General features: G+C 35.8%; 1 protein-coding gene across 1 annotated transcript; it reads right to left on the bottom strand.

Moving 5' to 3' along the window:
• Positions 1-566: 566 nt before the first annotated feature.
• Positions 567-21,932, bottom strand: LOC150098252 (uncharacterized). The gene is made up of 2 exons (XM_090406162.1): positions 21,538-21,932; positions 567-3,738 (listed from the first exon to the last, which is right to left on the bottom strand). The coding sequence occupies exons 1-2, from the start codon at positions 21,698-21,700 to the stop codon at positions 755-757; spliced, it is 3,147 nt and encodes a 1,048-aa protein (XP_090262288.1). The 5' UTR covers positions 21,701-21,932; the 3' UTR covers positions 567-754.
• Between the last annotated feature and the right edge of the window lie 171 nt (positions 21,933-22,103).

Here is a 22,103-nt window from a genome sequence, read left to right as displayed (position 1 = left end):
CCTAAAAAATAAATACAGTGAGAATACGTTATCATCATTTTGGCTACAAATACAGAATGAATTTCCTGAATTAAGAGATAAAGCTCTAAGGTTCATTTTTCTATTTCCAAGTTCATATCTGTGCAAAGTTGGATTTTCGGCCCTTGTAGATATTAAGACGAAGAAGAGAAATCGCATTATAGATGTCGAGCCGCATCTGAGATTGAAATTAAGAACTATAGAGCCAAATTTTGCTGAAATTTTATCTCACCATAAGCAATTTCACTCCTCTCATTGATGATAAATTATTTCAAGTAAGTAAAACTTTATAGTATATTTATAAAGTTTGTTCTATTAAAAATAAATCATATTTTTTGTTTACATGAACATATAAATTCAAATAAAATAGATATTTAATTTTTTAATATTTTAAATTAATTTATTAATTAGGGTACTTGGTAATAATGAAAATTTAAGAAGGGGTCTGCGGATATCTGAAATTTGAGAAACACTGGTTTAGAGGAACTGAATCAACAACCAACTAATTCAATGAAAAGTTCATTAATTCCATAATGAAATTATCATAATTATCATATTTGAAAATAGGGAAGGGGGGGATCCTTTATTCAGAGCTCCATAATTTAAATGGCAGATTTTAAACCACAAGTATTTGTGTAAGTTTGTTACAGAATATAAATTTATTATATGAAACATTGAGACAGTTGTGCACACAACTATCTACTAAATTTTTACAAACACTTGGCAATAAGAAAACTTAAAATTTGAATTCCTTGTACTTCTTAGGTGCTTTACCACTATCTTGCTGTTGTTTTTTCCTCTTATTCTTCTGTCTAGCTGCATGCTCAGCTACCATATCACTTAAGTCTTCTTTTTCAAGTTGAGACTGCTGTTCTCTAACTGTCTGTTCATATCTGGCTGCCATGGCTGCAGTATCTAATTCTAGCTCACTAGGATCTAAGGCAACTTCTATACCTTGTGGAGGAAGCGAAGCAACACCAGGTATTTTTGCTTTCCCACCTGGAATAGCAGCAGCCAAATCATAAATGTGTGTTGAGCCCATCATTGCTGCACCTACTTTTTCAGCCTTCTTTTCAGGAAGAATTGTATAGAGAGCTGGTGTTTCACCTCCTTCCATTTCTGCTTCAATCTTTCTCTTTCTTAATTCAATCATGTCTGGTGTTTCCATACCAGCAGGTATTGAACTGAATCCACTAGGAGTAATAAGACCTTCTGCAGGTGTTACAAGACCTGTCTCATCTTCACCTTTTTGCTCTTCATCATCATCATCTTCATCCTCCTCATCATCATCTTCTTCTTCAGATGACTCTGATTCCAGCTCTCCCCACAATGTATGATCAATTTCTTCTTCTTGAATTTGTGGCTGATTTTCTGCAAGTTGGGTACCAAACACATCACCATATAATGGTCGCCCCATTTCATCCACTGGGGGTTTACCCCAACCACCAGCATGATAACCAAAGGAGCAACTATCAGGAATCGGTGCATTGAGACCTGGAATCTTCAAGTTTGGATAAGATGGTGGAGGGCCATATCTTTGCATGGCAATTAACCATGGAGGGGGACATTTATGAGCATTTGGTCCAGTAGGCATGCCAAGAGCAATGCGCAGCTCATCGCTAAGTTCTCTAGGTTTTTTTTCTTTTAAACGTGTTTCAAATTCCTTTCCTTCATAATATAGATCACCATGAATAGTCATTTTTGGCTTGGTTTGCCATTTAAAAAATGCATCATGGAGTTTCTGATAATCAATATCAATTTTGCCAAGCTTTGGTCTAACTCTTTCTCTCATTTTAGCTTTCATAGTCTTCTGGTCTTCTTTCTCCTGAAGTGCCTGGCGCATTTCCATTATACCAGTTCTCTTAATAAAATCAGGTAATTCAAATGGTGGTTTCTCGATACCTCTTTTACCTTGAAGATACTTTCGCTTAAAACACCAATGCCTTGGTACTGGCACTGTATTTCGTGTTGCTTTTAAATGAAGCAAAAGAACAGGATCTTTTGCTGTTACATCATGCATTTCCACTAATTCAGGTCTACTAACCTTTTGTTTCAGCTCAGCCACAGACATTCGACTAAGCTTTTTTAGTTTTCTTTTTGAGAGCTTTGGTTTCTCTTCTTCCTTCTTTTCTTCTTCAAAAAGTTCATCAAGATCTGCTGGCTTTTTTCTTTCCAATAAACGACTAAATGGTTCTTGTTTTGGGTCATCTTTTGAGACATCCATATTTTCTTGTTCTTTAGCCTTCTCTGGTTCATGAAGCTTAAATTTTTCAAATATTTTTACAAACTGAAAATATACAGGATCTGTAGGCTCTAAAATTTCTTGAACATATTCAATATCTATGTCCATGTTTTCTTTAGTTTCTTCATTTTCCTTCTTATCCTGATGCTGTTGTTGTAGTTTTCTATGAGCCTTTCTTTGTTTCTTCTTTTTCTTCCTTCGTCTATTTTTTGATTCCTTTGAGGCATTTGAAGGTTCATCTTCTTCAGCCTCATCTTCTTCTGCATCAATTGCAACTAATGAAACTGTTCCCTGACGGACAACTGAAGTGGACAGCTCTTGTGGCGCCTCTGGATCTTCCACAGCATCAGGATCAACTCCCAATTGTTGAGCTCTTTCATTCTTAAAAGCCAGTGCTTTTTCTAATGCTTGTGGTAATTTTATCTCTTTTGAACTATCATCCTGGGGCTTAGAAACTGGTTGAAGCTTTCCACTTTCTGAAGAATTTGACTGAGATGATTCACTTTGAGCAATATTAACTGACACTGAACTATGAACTGGAACAGTTCTTACAGGCGCTGGAGTAGGTTTAGCAAGTGGTCTAATAGATGGTGGAAGTGGATGGGTAGGCCCACCAAGACGAAGTGGTGGAGGCAATACAGTAGGAGGAATAGAAGGAATAGATGGAGCAGGAGGTGGTGGAGGGGGTCGAGGAGGTGGTGGATGAACTGCACCTGAGGGAGGAGGAGGTGGGGGTGGGGGTGGAGGAGGAATTGTGGCCATTCTAGGAGGAGGTGCTGCTGTCATCAGAGCAGTTGGTGGTGGTGGTGGAGGAATAGGAGCTAAAGGTGCCATTGTAGTTAACGCAACTGGTGCAGAAGATGATTGCGTGTGAACAATTGTCAGTGGTGGAAACTGAGATGCGGATGCTGGCTGAGGAGGTGGGACAGATAATGGAACTGTAACAGATGGTGGTGGTGGTGGTGGTGGTGGAGGAGGAGGAGGAGGTGCAACAGATAAAGGTAAAGTGACTGGAGCTGGTGGAGGTACACGAAGTGGTGGAGCAGGAGGTGCAATGGATGTTACTGGCAAGTGTTGCTGTCGTTGTTGTTCTTCTCTTTGTTTTTCAAGCAATGCTTGCTGCTGTAATTTAAATAATTCTTCTTCTTTCTGCTGTTCTAAAAGTTGATTCTGCTGTTCAGCTAAAAGTTTCTGTTGCTGTTCTGCTAATATCTGTTGCTGCTGCTCAGCCAAAAGACGCTGCTGTTCTATAATCTTTTGCTGCTGTTTTTCAGCTTCAATCATTTCCTGCTGCTGCTGTGCTTTTTGTAGTAATTCTTCTTCCTTACGAACCTCTTCTTCTTCTAACAAACGAACCTGTTCAAGAGCCAAAGCCTCTTTCTGCTGTTCAAAGAGTTCTTTCTGCTTTCTTTCCTCCTCTTCTTCTTTTTCTTCCAACTTTTGCATATCTCCTTTCTTTTCTGCATCATCTTCAGAAGCTATATTCATATATAAAAACCATATCAGTTATGCAAATAATTCTGATGGCTACTTCATGGAATAATTTTACATTTCAAAATTTATTAAAAAATCCAAGTTTTTGTGTTGCAACAAGCAATATATCTACAAATGCCAGTCTGAATAACAGACTCGTATCTATCAACTCCAAATTGCTAGCAAAATAGCTGGCCTAAAGATCAACTGAAAGAAGATCCAAGTTATGTTCAATAGCTATGTCCAACCAGAAATAATAAAAATCAATAATGATGAAATTAAACAAGTGTGTATATGTGTATATATATATATATATATATATATATATAAATCAGTGGCGTTGCATGGTCATTTTGGTTGGGTGTGCTGTCACGTTTTCCAGGAGGAGGGGGGAAGCTTGGAGACAAATAATTACATCAATAAATTTTTATAATTATTGATTTAATTAAATAATTACATCAATAAACATCTTTTAGCTTTTTTTATGTAATTATTTGTCAATCATCATCATCATCAGTTGCATCAGTCTTGATGCAACTGATGATGAGGACTGGTAGCTCAGTAGCAATTTCCTCCATTCCGCTCTGGCATTGGCTTTCTTCTTAAACTCCTGGTAACTCCCCAAACCCATGCTGTCTTTGACTTGGTCAAAAAAGCTTTTCCTTAGTCTGCCTCTTCTTCTTTCCCCCTCTATTTTGCCTTCAATTATTCTTTTCACAAGTCCATCATGTCGAAGTATATGTCCAAACCACCTATCCCTTTTAATTTTGATCGATTTTATTAGGTTCTTGTTTCGTTTATCTCTCTCAGGACTTGTTGGTTTGATTTTTTCTGTCCATTTTATTTTGTTCATGCGACGCCAGCACCACATTTCAAAAGCCTCCAATCTTCTTACATCTTCTTTGCCTAGAATCCAGGTTTCACATCCATACAGTGCAATGCTCCATATCAATGTCTTTACTAATTTTTTTTTTCAATTGTAGGTTGAGGTTTCCTGTTAAAATGCTTTTCATCTTAGAGAATTGGGCTTTTGCATTGTTTATTCTTGATCTTATGTCTTCTCTCGTTCTGCCATCTTCTGTTATTAGGCTTCCTAAATATATCAAGCTTTTCACTTGTTTTATTTGTTCCCTGCTGATGTCTATATGCTCTGTATTGATAGGGATTTTGCCTGTAACAATGATTTTAGTCTTATCTGTGATGATTTTCATTTTATATTTTTCAAGGTTATTATTCAGTAATTCTAGCATTGTTTTTAACGTTCTTCTGTTTTCTGCTACAAGGGCTGTGTCATCAGCAAATCTTATACACATGACTTGCTCACCATTTATCTTTATGCCACTATTTATTTTATCTTTAGTTTCCTGAATGGCCTTTTCAATATATAAATTAAATAAAAGTGGTGAAAGTATACATCCTTGTCTTACTCCACTCCTGATATTTATTATTTTCTCCTTATCACTGATTTTAATAAGTCCGTTTTGATTTTTGTAAATTTGGCAAATTATTTTCCTATCCCTCAAATCTATGCCGATATTAGTTAGACAATTTAGGAGTATTTGCTGGTTTACTTTATCAAACGCTTTCTCTAAATCAAGGAAGCAAATGTAAGTATTTTGACTAAGGTCTAATCTTCTCTCTATTATTGTTCTTAAGCAGAGTATTGTCTCTCTTGTTCCTTTATTCTTTCTGAATCCAAATTGGTCTTCATCCAATAAACAATCTATTTTTGAATAATTTTTAGCAGAATTTTGCTAACATGTAGGATTAAAGCTATTGTTCTAAATTGGCTGCATTTGTTTGCATTATTCTTTTTTGGTATTGGTATTATGGTTAATTTCATAAACTCCTTTGGTATTTCTCCTCTATCATAGATTTGGGCTATTAATTGATAGAGTAAGGTTTTTGTCTCATCACCTACATTTTGTAGCAGTTCTATAGGAATATTGTCTACACCTGGACTTTTTCCGTTACTCATTTCGGACAGTGCTTTATCAAATTCTTCTCGCATTATTGGGGGTCCTAGATTATCTTCATTTTGATTTTCTATGCTGATATCAACATCAAGTTCATCGCCATTATAGAGATTTTCAAGATAATTCTTCCATTCCATTAATATATCCTCAGATTCTATTAGTAATTTTCCATTTTCATCTTTGATGGCATTGTTTTTGCTGTTCTTATTAAATTTGAAAGTCAGTTTGTTAATTTCTTTATAGGCTTTCTCTATGCTTTCTTTTTTAAATAATTCATCTATGCTATTACACTGTTCTTCCAGGTATTCTTTTTTGACTTGTCTACATTTTCTTGTAATTTGACTTTTTTAAGAAATTTGTATTTGGCCACATCTTCTTCTTTAACAGCATTTTTATATTTTCTTCTTTCATCCATAAGGGCCAAGTATTTCATCTGTTATCCAATGTTTTCTTTTTTCTTTTTCTGCATTTTTCAATAATTGATTTGATGAATTTGTAATTAACTCTTTAATCATATTCCATTGGTTTTCAGTATTATTCTGACTATTTATGTTTTCTGGAATGTTATGATCAGTTGCCGCTTGGTATCCTCTCTTTACTTCTTTACTCTTTAATTTTTCAAGGTTCCATCTTATTGGTTTGTATCTTTGGATTTGTTTCCTATGTTTCAGTTCTGTTTTCATTAAGACAAGGTTATGGTCACTACTAATGTCGACACCTGGATAGCTTTTGCAATTTTTTATTTGGTTTCTGTATCTTTTCTTGACTAATATATAATCTATTAGATATCTATTTGAATCCCCAGGTGCTTTCCAGGTAAAAGTTCTTCTTTTTGGAACTTGAAATAGTGTATTTGCTATAACTAACTGTTTTTGTGTACAAAATTCTATTCATTGCTTTCCTCTTTCATTCCTATGTCCAAGACCAAATCTTCCTGAAACATTATCATTGCTCTCTTCTCCCACTATAGCATTCCAATCTCCCATTATTATTGTATTGTCCCTGTCTTTAAAGCTGCTCCAGATTTCTTCTTTTTTTTCATTAATTTTTTCTATTTCTTCATTGCTATGTTGTGATGTTGGCATGTAGACAATTATAATATTGAGGTTTACTGGTTCATTTTGAATGCTTATCACCATGATTCTGTCACTATAGTTAATTATTGTAGTGATTAACTTTACAACTTTTTTATGAAGCATTACTGCAACACCTGACTCGCCCTTCATTTGTCCTGAATATATTATCAGAAATTCTCAACTCCAGAAATCACCCTGTCCCTCCCATCTCGTCTCACTAATGTCCAGAATGTCTATTTCAAGTCTTTCCATTTCTTTTTTTCACATTTTCTATTTTACCTGGTTCTAGCATTCCATGTTCCAATATTCAGCTTATTTCTTGTCTTCATTTTTGAATAAGTACCAGGATTTCGTTGGCTGTCGACCTGAGAAGCCCGGTTACTTCTCCTGCCGGGCATGACTCCTTCAGTGAAGGCTCCATCGCCAATCTTGATTTCATTTGTAACTTCCATTGCTGCTTTTACTTGGGAATGTAATGTGGTGGTTTCCCCTTGCCTTCCACATCGCAGTATTGTAACATGTATGCTACAGGAGGTTAATACAAGTAGTGCTGCTGCCCACTACTATAACTATTAGTGGTTGGTTGAAAGAGGAGGAAACACCCCTAGCACTCGAGTACTCTAATAGCTTCAGGGAGAATAGGACCTCCTCCTGAGGTTAGTAAGCAAGAAAAGAGACAGACAAAGTTTAAAGTAAAGAATCCTCATTAGGAAGAATGTTAGTGTGAGGGTAGAAGCAGGAAGTGGAAGGTTAGAGAAAAGTATGACCAAAAGCTTTGAAATAGATCATACTTAGCTCTGGAACCCCGGGTTAGCCATTCCCGTGCCTGCAAGTCACAAGCCCCATGGGGACTATTTGTCAATGTAAACTATAAATTTTAATTTTAATGATCTTTAATCCTTGGGGGGGGGGGGGGAAGGTATTCAGAATTAATAGTGTTTAGCACAATTTCATATATTAAAAAATTGACTGGCATATTTTATTAAAAATCAACTAATCTTAAATTAAATTATTTCAGTTTAAAAGCGAAAAAAATCATAACACTAACAAGTAAAAAACATTAAATTACATACACTTACCTTTTAAAAATGTACTTTTTGTCTAAATTTGTTTCACTATAAATTTACAATTCACACTTCACTCTGTAACTTACTAGACAGAGGGCAAACTAACCAGTCACTGTTCACAAATCAGAAAAAGATGAAACAAAAACAGGAACACGTGTTTTATTACTGCAATAAAACAAGTGTTCTATGGCTACCCTGCAACAGGCCAACCCATAATAAAATTTTATGACAGATAAAGCATTCCAAGGGTCAAGGGTGTAAGATTACATATCTCAATCAATTTTATTATTATTATTATTAAGGGCAACTCCAAGGAGTCAACAGACTCATCGATGGAGGCCCTAACATCATGTTAAGAACAACCATTCGACATTCACACAGTATCTAACATACCTTGCCTTGAACTCATTCACAGTCGTGGTACCCACCACAGATTCTGGCAGCTTATTCCACTCATTCACCACTCGCCAAGTAAAAAACCTAGCTCTAACACCCTTGTTAACCACATTCTTGCCCAGCTTCCATGCATGACAACTAGTCATCCCACCACCAGTCCTATTTCCAAGAATATCTTCTGGATTAATCTTATAGTAACCCTTCAGTAATTTGAATGTCTCAATCATATTATCCTTTTCTGCCTATCGACCAAATTTTGCAACCCACAAATGTTCAGCCTATTCTCATAAGGTTCATTCCACAGACCTGCTATCATCTTGGTCACTCATCTCTAGATCCTCTCCACTTCCTCCCCATCACGAAGAAACCCTGGCGCCCATTACTGGGCACAGTAGTCTAGTCCAGATGGGGTCTTATCAAGGCTCGATACAGAGGAACAATAACTTGTTTGTCTCTGCATGTTAAAGTATTTTTCAGAAGCCAAGTGATTTGATGAGCTGATTTAGCCACTTTTGCAATGTGCTCCCTAAACTTCAATTCCCTATCAACACACTCCCAAATTCCTGGCCTCATCAATCTCCTGGAGTACGGTTCCACCAATGTGATATACTGCGGCTATTCTTTTCACCCCAAAATGCATAACCTTACACTTTGCCACATTAAATTGACATCCATTTTTCCTAGCCCAGTCCTCCAAACTATCCAAATCATCCTGTAAAATTTTGACATCCTGTGTACTAACTATTGCTCTACCCAACTTTGTATCATCAGCAAACAAATGAACATTTCCTCTCAGATCCTTTCCTATATCGTTAATGTAGAAATTGAACAGTAGTGGTCCCAGAACAGAACCCTGCGGCATACCACTAGTCACAAGCTGTCTTTTGGACTCTACTCCTGAATAAACCACTCTCTGATATCTCTCCATCAACCACCCTCCTATCCATCTCACCAACCCTGTATCCATCCCCATCTGCTCCAGTTTACTGATTAGGATTCCATGTGGTATCCTGTCAAAGGCCTTGGCAAGGTCCAGTAGAATCACTGTAAACTCATTACCCTTATCCAGTTCAGCCGTCACTGTGTTATAAAACGTGAGCAAGTTACTGAGGCATGATCTACCCTTCACAAAACCATGTTGTCCCCCATACAATATCTCTTTTTTATGTATCTAATCCTGTATTCTTTTCTTGACTAATTTCTCTAAGACCTTGACAACGATTCCTGAAATGCTTATTGGTCGGTAATTTACAACAGCAGTCTTGGAACCACCTTTATGCAGTGGAACTATTTTCCCTTCTTTCCACCCCCTCGGGACTAACCCAGATCCGAGACTCAAATTAAACAAAATGGTCAAGGGTACTGACAATTCTTTAGCCACTTCTCGTACAACACGAGCTGGTATACCATCCAAACCCATAGATGTATTGACATTGAGGCTATGCAATAGACTACTCACCTCCACTTCATTCACCACAATTCCTGTATAACCTACTGGTTCATTCATTTCTGCAATGTCACCACCTGGATGATATACTCTTGCAAAGTGCTCACTCAGTAACTCAACTATATCAACTGATTCAGTTACCTCCCTACCATCGGCATTCTTTAAAATCATTCTGCCATATACATTTTCCCTTTTACTTGCAACATATCAAAAAAAACTGTTTAGGATTCTCTTTAGCCTGCATGGCCAATGTTCTTTCGTAATCCTTTTTCTTTTCTTACCACACTCGTTACCCTTCTGGCCTGCGCTTTATACCGTTCATGTGCCTGCCGGTCACCTTTCTCCTTAAATTCCCTCCATAGTTGTTTCTTTTTTTGCAGCTCAAGCTTAATGGTGTTATTCATCCATTTCACCCCTACTTGGTTTATTATTCGGACTCTAGGTATAAGTCAGCCATTGCTTCATGCAAACACTTCTTAACTGCCTCCCATGCACTTTCAACTTCTAGCCCTTGCAGTTGTACATGCCATGGCACTGAACCAATCAAACTCCTAAGCTTGTCATACTTTCCAGCCCGATAATTCCACACGTACCCTGTCTTAATTGTAAATTCCACACCTTTAGCCACCTTCCAAGTCAAGACCCTATGATCACTCTCACCAATTGGTGGCAATGTGGTCATATTTGTTACAGCCAAATCCTCAGATGTAATTACTAGGTCAAGCACTCTCTGATCCCTAGTATTTTCCATTACATGCTGTCGCAAACAGTTATCCCTTAATAACCACATAAAATCCAATTCCTTTCTCCCGTGTGTGTCCTCTCCTCACTCCAATCAATACGACCATAGTTGTAATCTCCCATAATAATTACCCTCCTTCCACTCATTTCTTCGATTTGCTTGTGCATACTGTCTCCACCATCTTTTCCATCACCTGGTCTATAGCAGCACCCAATTGTATATTTTGTTCTGCTAGCCACAATCTCACACCAAATGGCCTCAAATGTGCTCTTTTCTCTATCCTGCAATTCAACTTCTATTCTCCTTGGCTGCAGCTCATCAGCTATCATCAACAATACTCCTCCCCCCCATTTTATTCTCCCTGTCATTCCTGAACATACTATACCCGTCACATTCAATCCCACTAGTTATATCATCTACAGTTAGCCATGATTCACACTAATGCCAATAACTTGTGGTCTGGAAGTGCCAACCATGGCCAAAAAACTCTTCATTCTTGTTCCTAATACTCCTAGCATTAGTGTACATGAATTTAAGACCACCATTAGCCCCATCCCTACCTTGATGCCTTATATTAACTATCCCATTCTGATTTGTTGTCATTATTTGCTCGGGCATATTATACTCATTCATACATTCAACTGCCTTCCTAAGGTCTGTATATCTACCCCCCCCCTAATAAATCTAGTTTCCTTGATTTTGCACATCCACTACATTCAGCAACACTTTTTTAAGTCTCCTTACACCGTATGCATTCAAATGCAAGCCATCCATCTTATATAGATCCTTTCGCCCATCGAAGTCACCCCAAACGTCCACAAATTCCAAATCACTCGTCATACATAACCCACACATAAAGTCATTGGCAATTATGGCCCTCCTTTTAAACATTTCACTGTCATACTGCAGCAAAAGACTAATCATCCTAACTCTCTTACTCTTTTCTTTTGCTACCTCAAGCAATTCATTCAGATCCTCTATCATTTCCATTTTATCTCCTTTCAAATCATTTGTACCTGCCACAACAATCATTTCTTTCATCCTTTCCCTTATGATCTCTAATAGACTCAGTTACATCCTTTATGGTCACACCAGGTTGGTAAGATTTTGTCAAATCCTCTACTAACACACCTCATACTAACGAGTCTTCATACAGCACTCTCTCCTTCATTTTGTTTATGTGCACACTCATACGCTTATTTTTCCTATCATACTTTTTAGTTGAAAAAAACAAGGGGCAAAGCGGCAGCTAGAGCAATACAAGCCGCTCTAGCTGCCGCTTTGCCCCTTGTATCGCTCCGCTCAATAACGCGATCTCACTCATTGCATCTATCTCATCTTTTTTATTCTCTGTAAAACCATTAATTTGCTCTGAATTAATACCATCATTCACACTTTCTACATTCACGCCCTCACAGTTCTCTGGTACAACCTCGCTATTTCTTGTCATATCACTGTTTTTTTCATTCTGAAGTTTGATAAAAAAATATCACACTCACTACCTGAAATACACTTTAATTCCTCATTCTCCTTATATTTTCTACACACATTCACTCCTTTATTATCATCTAACCATACTCCGACCGCACTCCGCAAAGCGTACATTTCGCAGATAGTACACTGAATCATCTCCTTTATATTACCGTTTATATATATATATATATATATATATATATATATATATATAATCGATATATATATAATATATATATAAAAATATATATAAATATAATCGTTTATTTTACGATTATAATTTGTGGAATTTCTTAATCAATCCCAGGGGAAAGTCCCCCCCCCATGTAGATGCCCATGGGATTGCATTTTATTGATGTATGAAAGCGTTGAGAGGGCATATTGTATCAGCACTCATCTTAATTGGTCCAATGCAATTAATTGCAGGATAACTTCGAATACTTCTGAATAGAATGGGGGAACAATCTGTTTTATGATTATGTTTTATGTTTTATGATTGATTAGGAAACAACAATGAAGGAGAATGCTATATTTGGTTGATATATTTGAAATACTCAAAGGTGAAAATATGTGAACCATCATTTATAAGATGTGAGAATAGGAAGGAATAAGTGTGAGTAGAAACAATTTCATTAATGGTAAACGAATAATTTTCATGTGTGATATGTGTGTCCTATAAGTTGCTGGGTAGAGTGAATAGCACGATGCTATAAATTCTAAACATGAATAAGTGAATTTATGATGGCATAATTAAAAAACAAAAAAAAACTTATGAGAGAGAGGGAAAGTATTGCAGGAATAAATATGGTTTGATGGAGCAGCAAATTATCTTGTAAAATTTGTTGCACATGTTATGTGTATTTCTCTGGTTTGTGTATATTTCGCTCCGTTTTCCAAGAATTTTATTTTGTTTGCTGAGACTCAGTATTCATAACATCCAATCATTATCGGAATTATCCACACTTTCGGGAATCCTAAATTCACTCGGTTTTTTTTTGGTATCAGCGGTTCTTCTGTCTTATCAATCTTACATATGCTGGTATTTTGTTGTAGATCAACAATGTCTTATAATACACAGAATATTCATTTTTATCCAGGAATAGATATTTTTTACTGTCTGTTATTCCTGAAGACTAGAATAAAAATGTCTCTATACCGTTAAAAAACTTTGCAACCTCAACAGATGCCATACTGCACAAGCAAAAGAAAAAACAATTAGCATTTTTCTCCTAACATCCACTTTCAAATTTTCAGTTCCAGAAAATATGTATAATAGCTGTTTGTAATAAAGCCATCGGATATAGTAATCTCTCAGCTCATGACATGCAGCCGCAAACTTGACTTACTTGTCTGTTTGCTTACTTGGGAAAAAAGGATTAAAAACACCCAGCTTATAAAATTGCTTGGTATCTTTAACAAAATATATACACAACGTAAAAAACTTTCTACTTATTACTCTCATCCTGAGATTTTTTTAATGAGGTCAAAGCACCTTACGGCAACTTGTTCAGGTAAAATATTTATAAGCTCTGTATCACTTCACCCTTGGCATTTTTTTAGGTCTGGCTCCCACTGATGAGTCCTCAATAAAGGTCGAAACCGGTACGGGTAGTGACCATTACCTTAATGCATAGTATCATACATTTCCGCAAGGAAATGTGCTTTGCATTAGGGGAAAATTCTAAGGAAAGTGATCAGAGCTTACTCCATCTTTGCAACGAGTTGCACTACGTGCAGCCGCAAACTTGACTTATTCGTCTGTTTGCTTACTTGGGAAAAAGGATTAAAAAAACCTAGCTTATAAAATTGCTTGATATCTTTAACATAATTCAATTGGATTGGTTGACACAATAACCAATCACAGCCACTAGGTGCTGAGTGAACTCAAAATTTAAGCTCACCTAGTCATGCCTTCTCAGCAGTTTAATAATACAACACTAAGAATTTGACACGCTGCACCTTCTTTACATCTTTTCGAATGGCTCAAAGGTGTATGCATTTTGAAAGCACACCCGGGCTATTAACACGAATGTGACGCAATGTTTATGCGGCGAAAGCGCCTTCTTCATGAAGCACTAATACTTATTATCCTCATGAAGAGGACAGTGAAGCAGTAGTACAGTATATTGTGTGCAATTTTAGGAATCGCGCACGAAGTCTGCAAACAACTGGGTGAGTCTTTAACAAGAATAAACTCAAAAATATAATATCGGTGATACTGATATTTTGCGGATGAGCACTGCACACCCGGAATATTCATCCCTGATATATATATATAAGTTAATGACAAAAATTATATCAAACAGAATCAAAACCACCTTTCAAGAAAATAATAGTAAAGAACAAGCAGGATTCAAAAAAGGTTATTCTACAATAGATCACATACAAATAGCCACCCAACATAGTGAACGATGCAAAGAATACCAGATCCGACTTTGCTTTCTATTTATTGACCTTAAAAAAGCCTTTGACACCAGAGAACATAATGCAGTTTTACAGGAACTACTAATACAAGTTATCGATCCAGTCTATGTCAATCTAATTTAAGAAATTAACACTGGTAGCTCTACACAAATAATCTTATTCGATGACCCTATAACTATCACCATAAACCAAGGTTTGCAAGAAGGTGATGTCATATCACCAAACCTTTTTATGTGTACTCTGGAAAGCAACTTAAGGAAAACCGACTTAAAAGGTGGCATAAACATCGATGGAGAGCCACTCCAAATATTAATGCTGATATAATACTCATAGCAAAAGACTCTCCACAAACTATGCTTCATCAAGTGCACAATGCATATAATAAAATAGGACTAAAATTCACCCTGACAAAACCAAATACATGAGAAACAAATACTGCCAAACCCACACCATCCAACTAAATAATTTCACCATAGAAATTGTAGAATCCTACACATACCTTGGTCAAACAAACATGGACAATGATATTTCTTCGGAAATATCTAAAAGAAAAGAGCTGCATGAATCTCCTTTAACCATATCAAATCCATAATCACAGATCCTAAATCTAAATAAGAGCTAGCATGTACAACAGCAGTTTCCATTCTATACCTCCTTGGAGCACCACACAACAAGAACACAGTCTACAAACCACCCAGCATGCCATGGATCTAGTACTGTCTGCAAAGTACTTTCTTCCGGATTTCATGCTTAAGCTCCTTATTCATACATTTTACACCTACCTTATTCAGCCTTTTGGCCTTTGAAATACATTCAACCATTGATTCTGTTATGTATTTCTGTGTCAGTCCCCAAGCAGCATTTATTTCCTTACCACTCAACTCTTCATTCCATGCTATAGCTCAAAGATGTCACTTAAGCTTGTCATAATGACCAGTCTGATAATTCTACATATATCCTTTCCTCACAAAAGTCTGCATATGAATAGCCACAACCCAGGTGATCACTTTATGATCCTTCTCACCAACTGGAGGAAAGTGTGAAACCACACTCGCAATTACATCTTTTGATGAAATGATCAGATCTAAAACTCTCAATCCTCACATGGCCTCCTTTAAGTGCTGCCTGAGATAGTTATCTCTCAAGAAATTTATTTTCCTTATTCCCAAATGCTATCTCTTCATTCCAATCTATACTGCCATAATTAAAATCACCCATAATAATTACCCTTCCTCTGTTCACTAATCTAAGTTGTTTATACATTTCTTCATCACCACCCTCCACATTTCTGGGTCTATAGCAACATCCAACTAAATATGTCTTCCTGTCAACCTCCACGTTACACCACACTGCCTCATAACTATTGCTACTATTTCCTTCTTTCATGTATACCTTACGTGGACATAATTCTCCTGCTATCTTCAGCAGCACCCCCCCCCCCCAAGTACCATCTTGTGCTTTCTACCCTCGCAAAAAATACCGTATCCTTCCATTTCTATTCCCACAAGAATATCATCTTCATTCAAAGATGTTTCACCTATTCCCATGATTTTGGGGCAAATAAACTCAATCAGCAAAACCATTTTATCTCCATTATTTCTGATACTTCTGGCATTTGTAAACAAACAGTAATTACAACCACTTGTTGGTTGTAATTTTCTCACCACACCTAACTAAACCCATAAAAAAAATTATGTATTTCTTTATGTTTAAATACTGAGTTCATCACTCTCATATTATTATAAAGGACAAAATCTCACATTTTGTATCCATTTTGATTACATATATCTCTGCCAAATCTCCCTATGTTTGCTTTGTATTTTCAGTTTCCTATTCTGGAATTTATTTGTTTTATCTACATTCTGTAATGCTTTCAGGAGTTGTGTGATATCTTTTCGGTTGGGTGAGCTGTCATGTTTTCCAGGAAGGGGGGAGGAGGGGGAAGCTTGGAGACAAATAATTACATCAATAAATTTTTATAATTATTGATTTAATTAAATAATTACATCAGTAAACATCTTTTAGCTTTTTTTTTATGTAATTATTTGTCGATGTAAACTATAAGTACATTATTTTCATTTTGCATTGATTTTAATGATCTTTAATTCTTGGGAAGAAAAAAAAGGTATTCAGAATTAATAGTTTTAGCACAATTTCATATATTAAAAAACTGACCGGCATATTTTATTAAAAATCAACTAATTAATTAATCTTAAATTAAATTATTTCAGTTTAAAAGCAAAAAAAATCATAACACTAACAAGTAAAATAATATTAAATTACATACACTTACCTTTTAAAAATGTATTTTATTGTTTAAATTAGTTTCACTATAAATTTACAATTCACACTTCACTCTGTAACTTACTAGACAGAGGGCAAACTAACCAGTCACTGTTCATTGGATTGCATTTTATCGATGTACGAAAGTTTTGAGAGGGCATAGCACATCAGCACTCATCTCAATTGGTCCAATGCAATTAATTGCAGGATAACTTTGAATACTTCTGCGTAGAATGGGCGAACAATCTGTTTTATGATTGATTAGAAAACAACAATGAAGGAGAATGCTATATTTGGTTAGTATATTTGAAATACTCAAAGGTGAAAATATGTGAACCATCATTTATAAGAATTGAGAATAGGAAGGAATAAGTGTGAGTAGAAACACTTTCATTAATGGTAAACGAATAATTATCATTTGTGACATGTGTATCCTGTAAGTTGCTGGGTAGAGCGAATAGCCCGATCCTATAATGATGGCATAATTAAAAAAAAAAAAAAAAAACTTATGAGAGAGAAAGTATTGCAGGAATAAATATGGTTTGATGGAGCAGCAAATCATATCGTAAAATTTGTTGCACATGTTATTTGTATTTCTCTGGTTTGTGTATATTTCACTCCGTTTTCCAAGAATTTTATTTTGTTTACTTAGATTCGGTATACATAATATCCGACCATTAGCGAAATTATCCACACTTTCGGGAATCCTAAATTCGTTTTTTTTTTTTAGTATCAGCGGTTCTCATCAATCAATCAGTCTTATCAATCTTAGATATGCTGGTATTTTGTTGTAGATCAAGAATGTCTTATAATACACAGAATATTCATTTTTATCCAGGAATAGATGTTTTTTACTGTCTGTTGTTCCCGAAGACTAGAATAAAAATGTCTCTATACCGTTAAAAAACTTTGCAACCTCAACAGATGCTATACTGCACAAACAAAAAACAAAACAATTAGCATTTTTCTCCTAACATCCACTTTCAAATTTTCAGTTACAGAAAACACGTGTAACAGCTATTTGTAATAAAGCCATCGGATATAGTAATCCCTCAACTCATGACAACATTCAATTGGATTGGTTGACACAATAACCAATCACGGCCGCTAGGTGCTGAGGGAACTCAAAATTTAAGCTCACCTAGTCACGCCTTCTCAGCAGTTTAATAATACAACACCAAGAATTTGACATGCTGTGCCCTCTTTACATCTTCTTGAATAGCTCAAAGGTGTATGCATTTTGAAAGAACACCCAGGCTATTAATGCAAATGTGACATGGCGAAAGTGCCTTCTTCATGAAGCACTAATACTTTATCCTCGTGAAGAGGACAATGAACACTAGTAGAGTATATTGTGTTCAATTTTAGGAATCGCACGCAAAGTCTACAAACAATTGGGGGAGTCTTTAATAGGAATAAATGCAAAAATATAATATCGGTATTACTGATATTTCATGGATGAGCACTGCACACCACCTGAATGCTTTATAAAAAGTGCTACAATCGCCTTTCCCCTCTTCTAGTATATTCCAATTATTGTTATATGACCTCTTAATGTTTTGGGTACTACTTTCTATGTCCATTCCAGTAGTTATAAAATACTGTTCATAGATATCTTAATCATTATACCTGACTTTGCTCTTTCTTCTTTTTTTTTTATTCTGCTACAGATTTGCTTGTAGTTATTTGTTTCCTTTGTACTTTTTACTTTTCTTTGTTTCTGTTAATACAAATATCTTTAAGTTGGTTGGCTTAGCGTTCATCAAGTTCCTCTTCTTTGTGTGGAATGCATCTTACATTCCACGTTGCAATTTTGATTACATGTGCTTTCTTCCAATTTCATTTACCTTATGCCGAATCATGGTCGTTTCCTTGACTTAAAGTATATCAAATTTCTCAGGACAGTGGTAGGGTCTCTACCTAGAGACCCTGGACAGGCAGTTCTAATAGCATTGGCTCTGTTAGGGTTTAAATGCCCCCCCACTCATGAATTTCATCTGCATAAATTCTACAGCTCCCTTTAGAGACCTATAGGCATATCACTACCCCTCCCCCCACAGGAAGTAGAGATAACGTGAAGCTGTCACCCAGCTTTGCATCTATCTATATTAGCTTTAGCTTTCAAAACAGGTTATAATGTAGTATCAAATACCTTTGCAAATCCAAAAATATCACAGTGTTGCATTTTTTGTTATTCCTCTTATAGAAGCAGAGTAAATTGTTAAGGCAAGACCTTCCCCTTCACAAAGCTGTGCTGTCTCCTATAGAATATTATATTCCTATCAAAATTCTGGCATTCAGCTCTTAGAAGTTTTTCCACTTGGTTTAATCCTTTATTATTATTACATGACCCCCTCCAGGGAGTCCTAAGACACATCGAGATACAAGTCTTGGGACTCCCTGGAGTCCAAAGACTATCATATATACTACTCGTATATGATAGTTTCATTAAGGAAACTTTCATACCTTCCTTCTACTCTCTTGGGACACTGTCAGTATTAAAACATAAATTAATGAGCCTAGTCAAGGGTAATGCCAATTCTCTTGTGCATTTTTGTAACACATCTAATATTCCATGAATATTTTGCAATATCCAAAATTTGAAGATTTTGTAATATCCTAAGCACCTCCAATTCACATATAAGTGTCATTATCCACTTGGATGAGACATCCATGCAAAAATGATCATTCGTTTTGCTTCTGTTGCCTTTGTAGCACCTACATTCTCTTTACATAACCATTCTTCCTTTTACTAGTCCCCAACAAAAGAACTCTTCTGGATTTCCTTTGGTCTGATCGCCTAAATTGCTCTCATGAGTATATCTTCTTTACTTTGACTTGCTTTGTACTATTTGTGAGCTTAAGATCACATTTTACGTTTCCTACACATTTTCTTTTGCAGCCTGCTTAATGATTCTACTCATCCACTTGAATTTGTTATTTTTTTCCTCCCGACTCTGGATACACAGTTCTAATACTACTTCTTCAACTTCATTTCCACTCATGTGGGGTCGCTGCAGCAGATCAACCTTCTCCATTAAGTTCTAAGGCCATTATCCTCTAGTCTGAGGTCCTCTCTCAAGCAGTCCAGCCATCATGTATGCTCTTCTCTAATACTATCTTCCTCAAATATCCCAGGATCATTTTCTGCCTTTTCCCTAAAACATCCTTCCCTAGCATTATCTTATATAATAACACTGCGAAAAGCTTCCTCATAAGTTTGCATAATTATGGGCTATCTAATTCCAAATATATCCACCTTCCATTAAAGTCCACCATCATGATCCTTCTTATGCTCACTGAACTAATCTAACAATGCATATCTTCTATTGTATCTCCAGGCTGACAAAGCAACAACTAAAATTTTTACCTTAGTGACCACTGCTTCACACCAGACAGCCTGAAATGCTGTCTGGTGTGAAGCAGACAGCCTGAAATGCTGTCTGGTGTGAAGCAGACAGCCTGAAATGCAATACTCCCCACAATCCAATTAAGTGCCTCTAAGAAACTTCTACTCACTTTTGTTGAGTTGCAATTCTGATTCAAAAATTGCAACCAACAAAATTCCACTTTGAATTTTAAGTTTAGAATGATAGTATTGTTTGTAGAATATTCAAATCATTATTAATACTTCTCTTGACCTCTCTTCCCCAGTCCTGTTCTACCTGTTCTCTGAATACTATCCCTGCAATTATATCACCCTCTATTAATTAGGTCTCACTAATATCTAAACTTTTTGGCCATTACTAATTGAAGCTAAAAATCCCTTATCCTTATTTTTGATTCTTCTGGCATTAGTACAGAAATTTTAACATCCCTTTGGGCTCACAAGCAAGAGTGCATCTTTAATGTTTCAACCACAATTTTCATTCACTTTCCTCAAAGGATCCCTATATGCACACTCACTGAACGTTTTCTGTCCTAACATCTCCATTTTCTCAGTTCTGAATATCGTTTTTCTCTTTCTCTATGGCCAACACTTCCTCCAAACATCAAATCTATTTATCCCATCATTCATATATAATTTTTTGACATCCATTAAATTCATTCCATACATCTGTGAACTATGCATCATTTCTCTTATACAACCATTTATTCATTTGTAATAATGGCAGGTCATGGTGGGAAATCTCCAAGTTCAATTCTCATCATGACAACATGATTTTTAAATTGCCATAAACTGAGATCAAGTTAGCCAATCTGATATGGAAGTAGTTACAAAATTAGCAATAAAAAAATATTATTGATGGTAGCAGGAGTGCATAGATATTGGCATAATTTGTCTATGGGGAATTAAGTAACACAGACTGTGGTTTTTGTGATAAGCAGTGTCCTCCCATGATGAGTCGAACTCTCTGGAGGTATGACATAATACTAAATCATTCATTTTCTGTCAATGCCCTTCTTTTCAATTCATTCCTTTCACAATGCTGCAATAAATTTACAATATTCACTCTCTTGTTTTATGCTTCTTCCAGTCATGTTGAAAATCCTCTCTTATGCTCATTCCACATTTCTCACTATTTTTTTGCAATTTTTTTTTAATGACCATAAATTTAATTTAAGTTATTATCTCATGATCTTGGAATTACCTTCAAATTTTAAAATTAAAAGAAAATGATCGTAAAGATCTATGTCCTTATTCTTAACTAATATGTTAAAATTCGCTAGTAATTACTTATTAGAATTACAATGCAGATGGCTATTAATCGACAGAATTAAAGAATGTCTAGAAACGGAACCGAAGTTCTGTACATATTATTATGATTACCATTTTCAATAATAATGTAAGCATAGAGGATTTTAAGCCTTATATATATATATATATATATATATATAAGGAAAGGGAACAAGAATTCACTGATATTGAGAAGTGAAATTACAGTTGTTATTAAAGCACAGATCAAAATTTCAACTTACACAAGTCATTTCTTGACTTTTGGTTAACTGCTTCATGAAAACGTTTCACGAGATCCGCTTTAAGGCCAGAAGTTGGTAGTCCTAATTTCGAAAGCTTATCCCTCAAATCAGTAACTCGAAGTTTCATAAGCTCATCCAAACTTGTATTAGTAACTTCCGCCATTGTTAAGATTACTACTGTGCGCCCTCTGCTACAATATGCTGATCACAGGTCAGGAATTAAATTTACTGTCGTAATTCAACATAAATACTCATTGGAAATGTAAAGCTATTCATTTTGAAACGTGAATAGATAACTCAAACAAGTGTGTTATTGTAAATGGATGTTAGACTATCTAAGCATTATTCCTGCTGAATAAGCCATTAGTCCTGTTTTGAAGTGCGGTCGGCGAAGAGTGTCCATCCTTCGAGCCACAAATGAGCAGAAGCAATTAATTAATCAAAGCTTGTTATTCATTAATTGCTTCTGCACAGCAAACGCCGTCTCGTGACGACGAACGATAAAACTCGTATTAGTTTCTTGTAAATACGTGAGTTTTTCAGTTTTTTGATATTAGAAATAAAAA

This window comes from Typopeltis vanoorti, chromosome 16, assembly GCF_054136105.1.
Source record: "Typopeltis vanoorti isolate ZY-2024b chromosome 16, IOZ_Tvanoo_1.0, whole genome shotgun sequence".
Lineage (NCBI taxonomy): Eukaryota > Metazoa > Arthropoda > Arachnida > Uropygi > Thelyphonidae > Typopeltis > Typopeltis vanoorti.
The sequence above is the reverse complement of the archived record's forward strand: the minus strand, read 5'-3'. Positions and strand labels throughout refer to the sequence as shown.

What these genes read in the sequence shown, in the direction of transcription:
- LOC150098252 (XM_090406162.1), bottom strand. Translation starts at nt 21,700, where the DNA reads ATGGCGGAAGTTACTAATACAAGTTTGGATGAGCTTATGAAACTTCGA. An exon ending in AAAGTCAAGAAATGACTTGT is followed by an intron (nt 3,739 to 21,537) that starts GTAAGTTGAAAT and finishes ATATGAATATAG; the next exon opens with CTTCTGAAGATGATGCAGAA.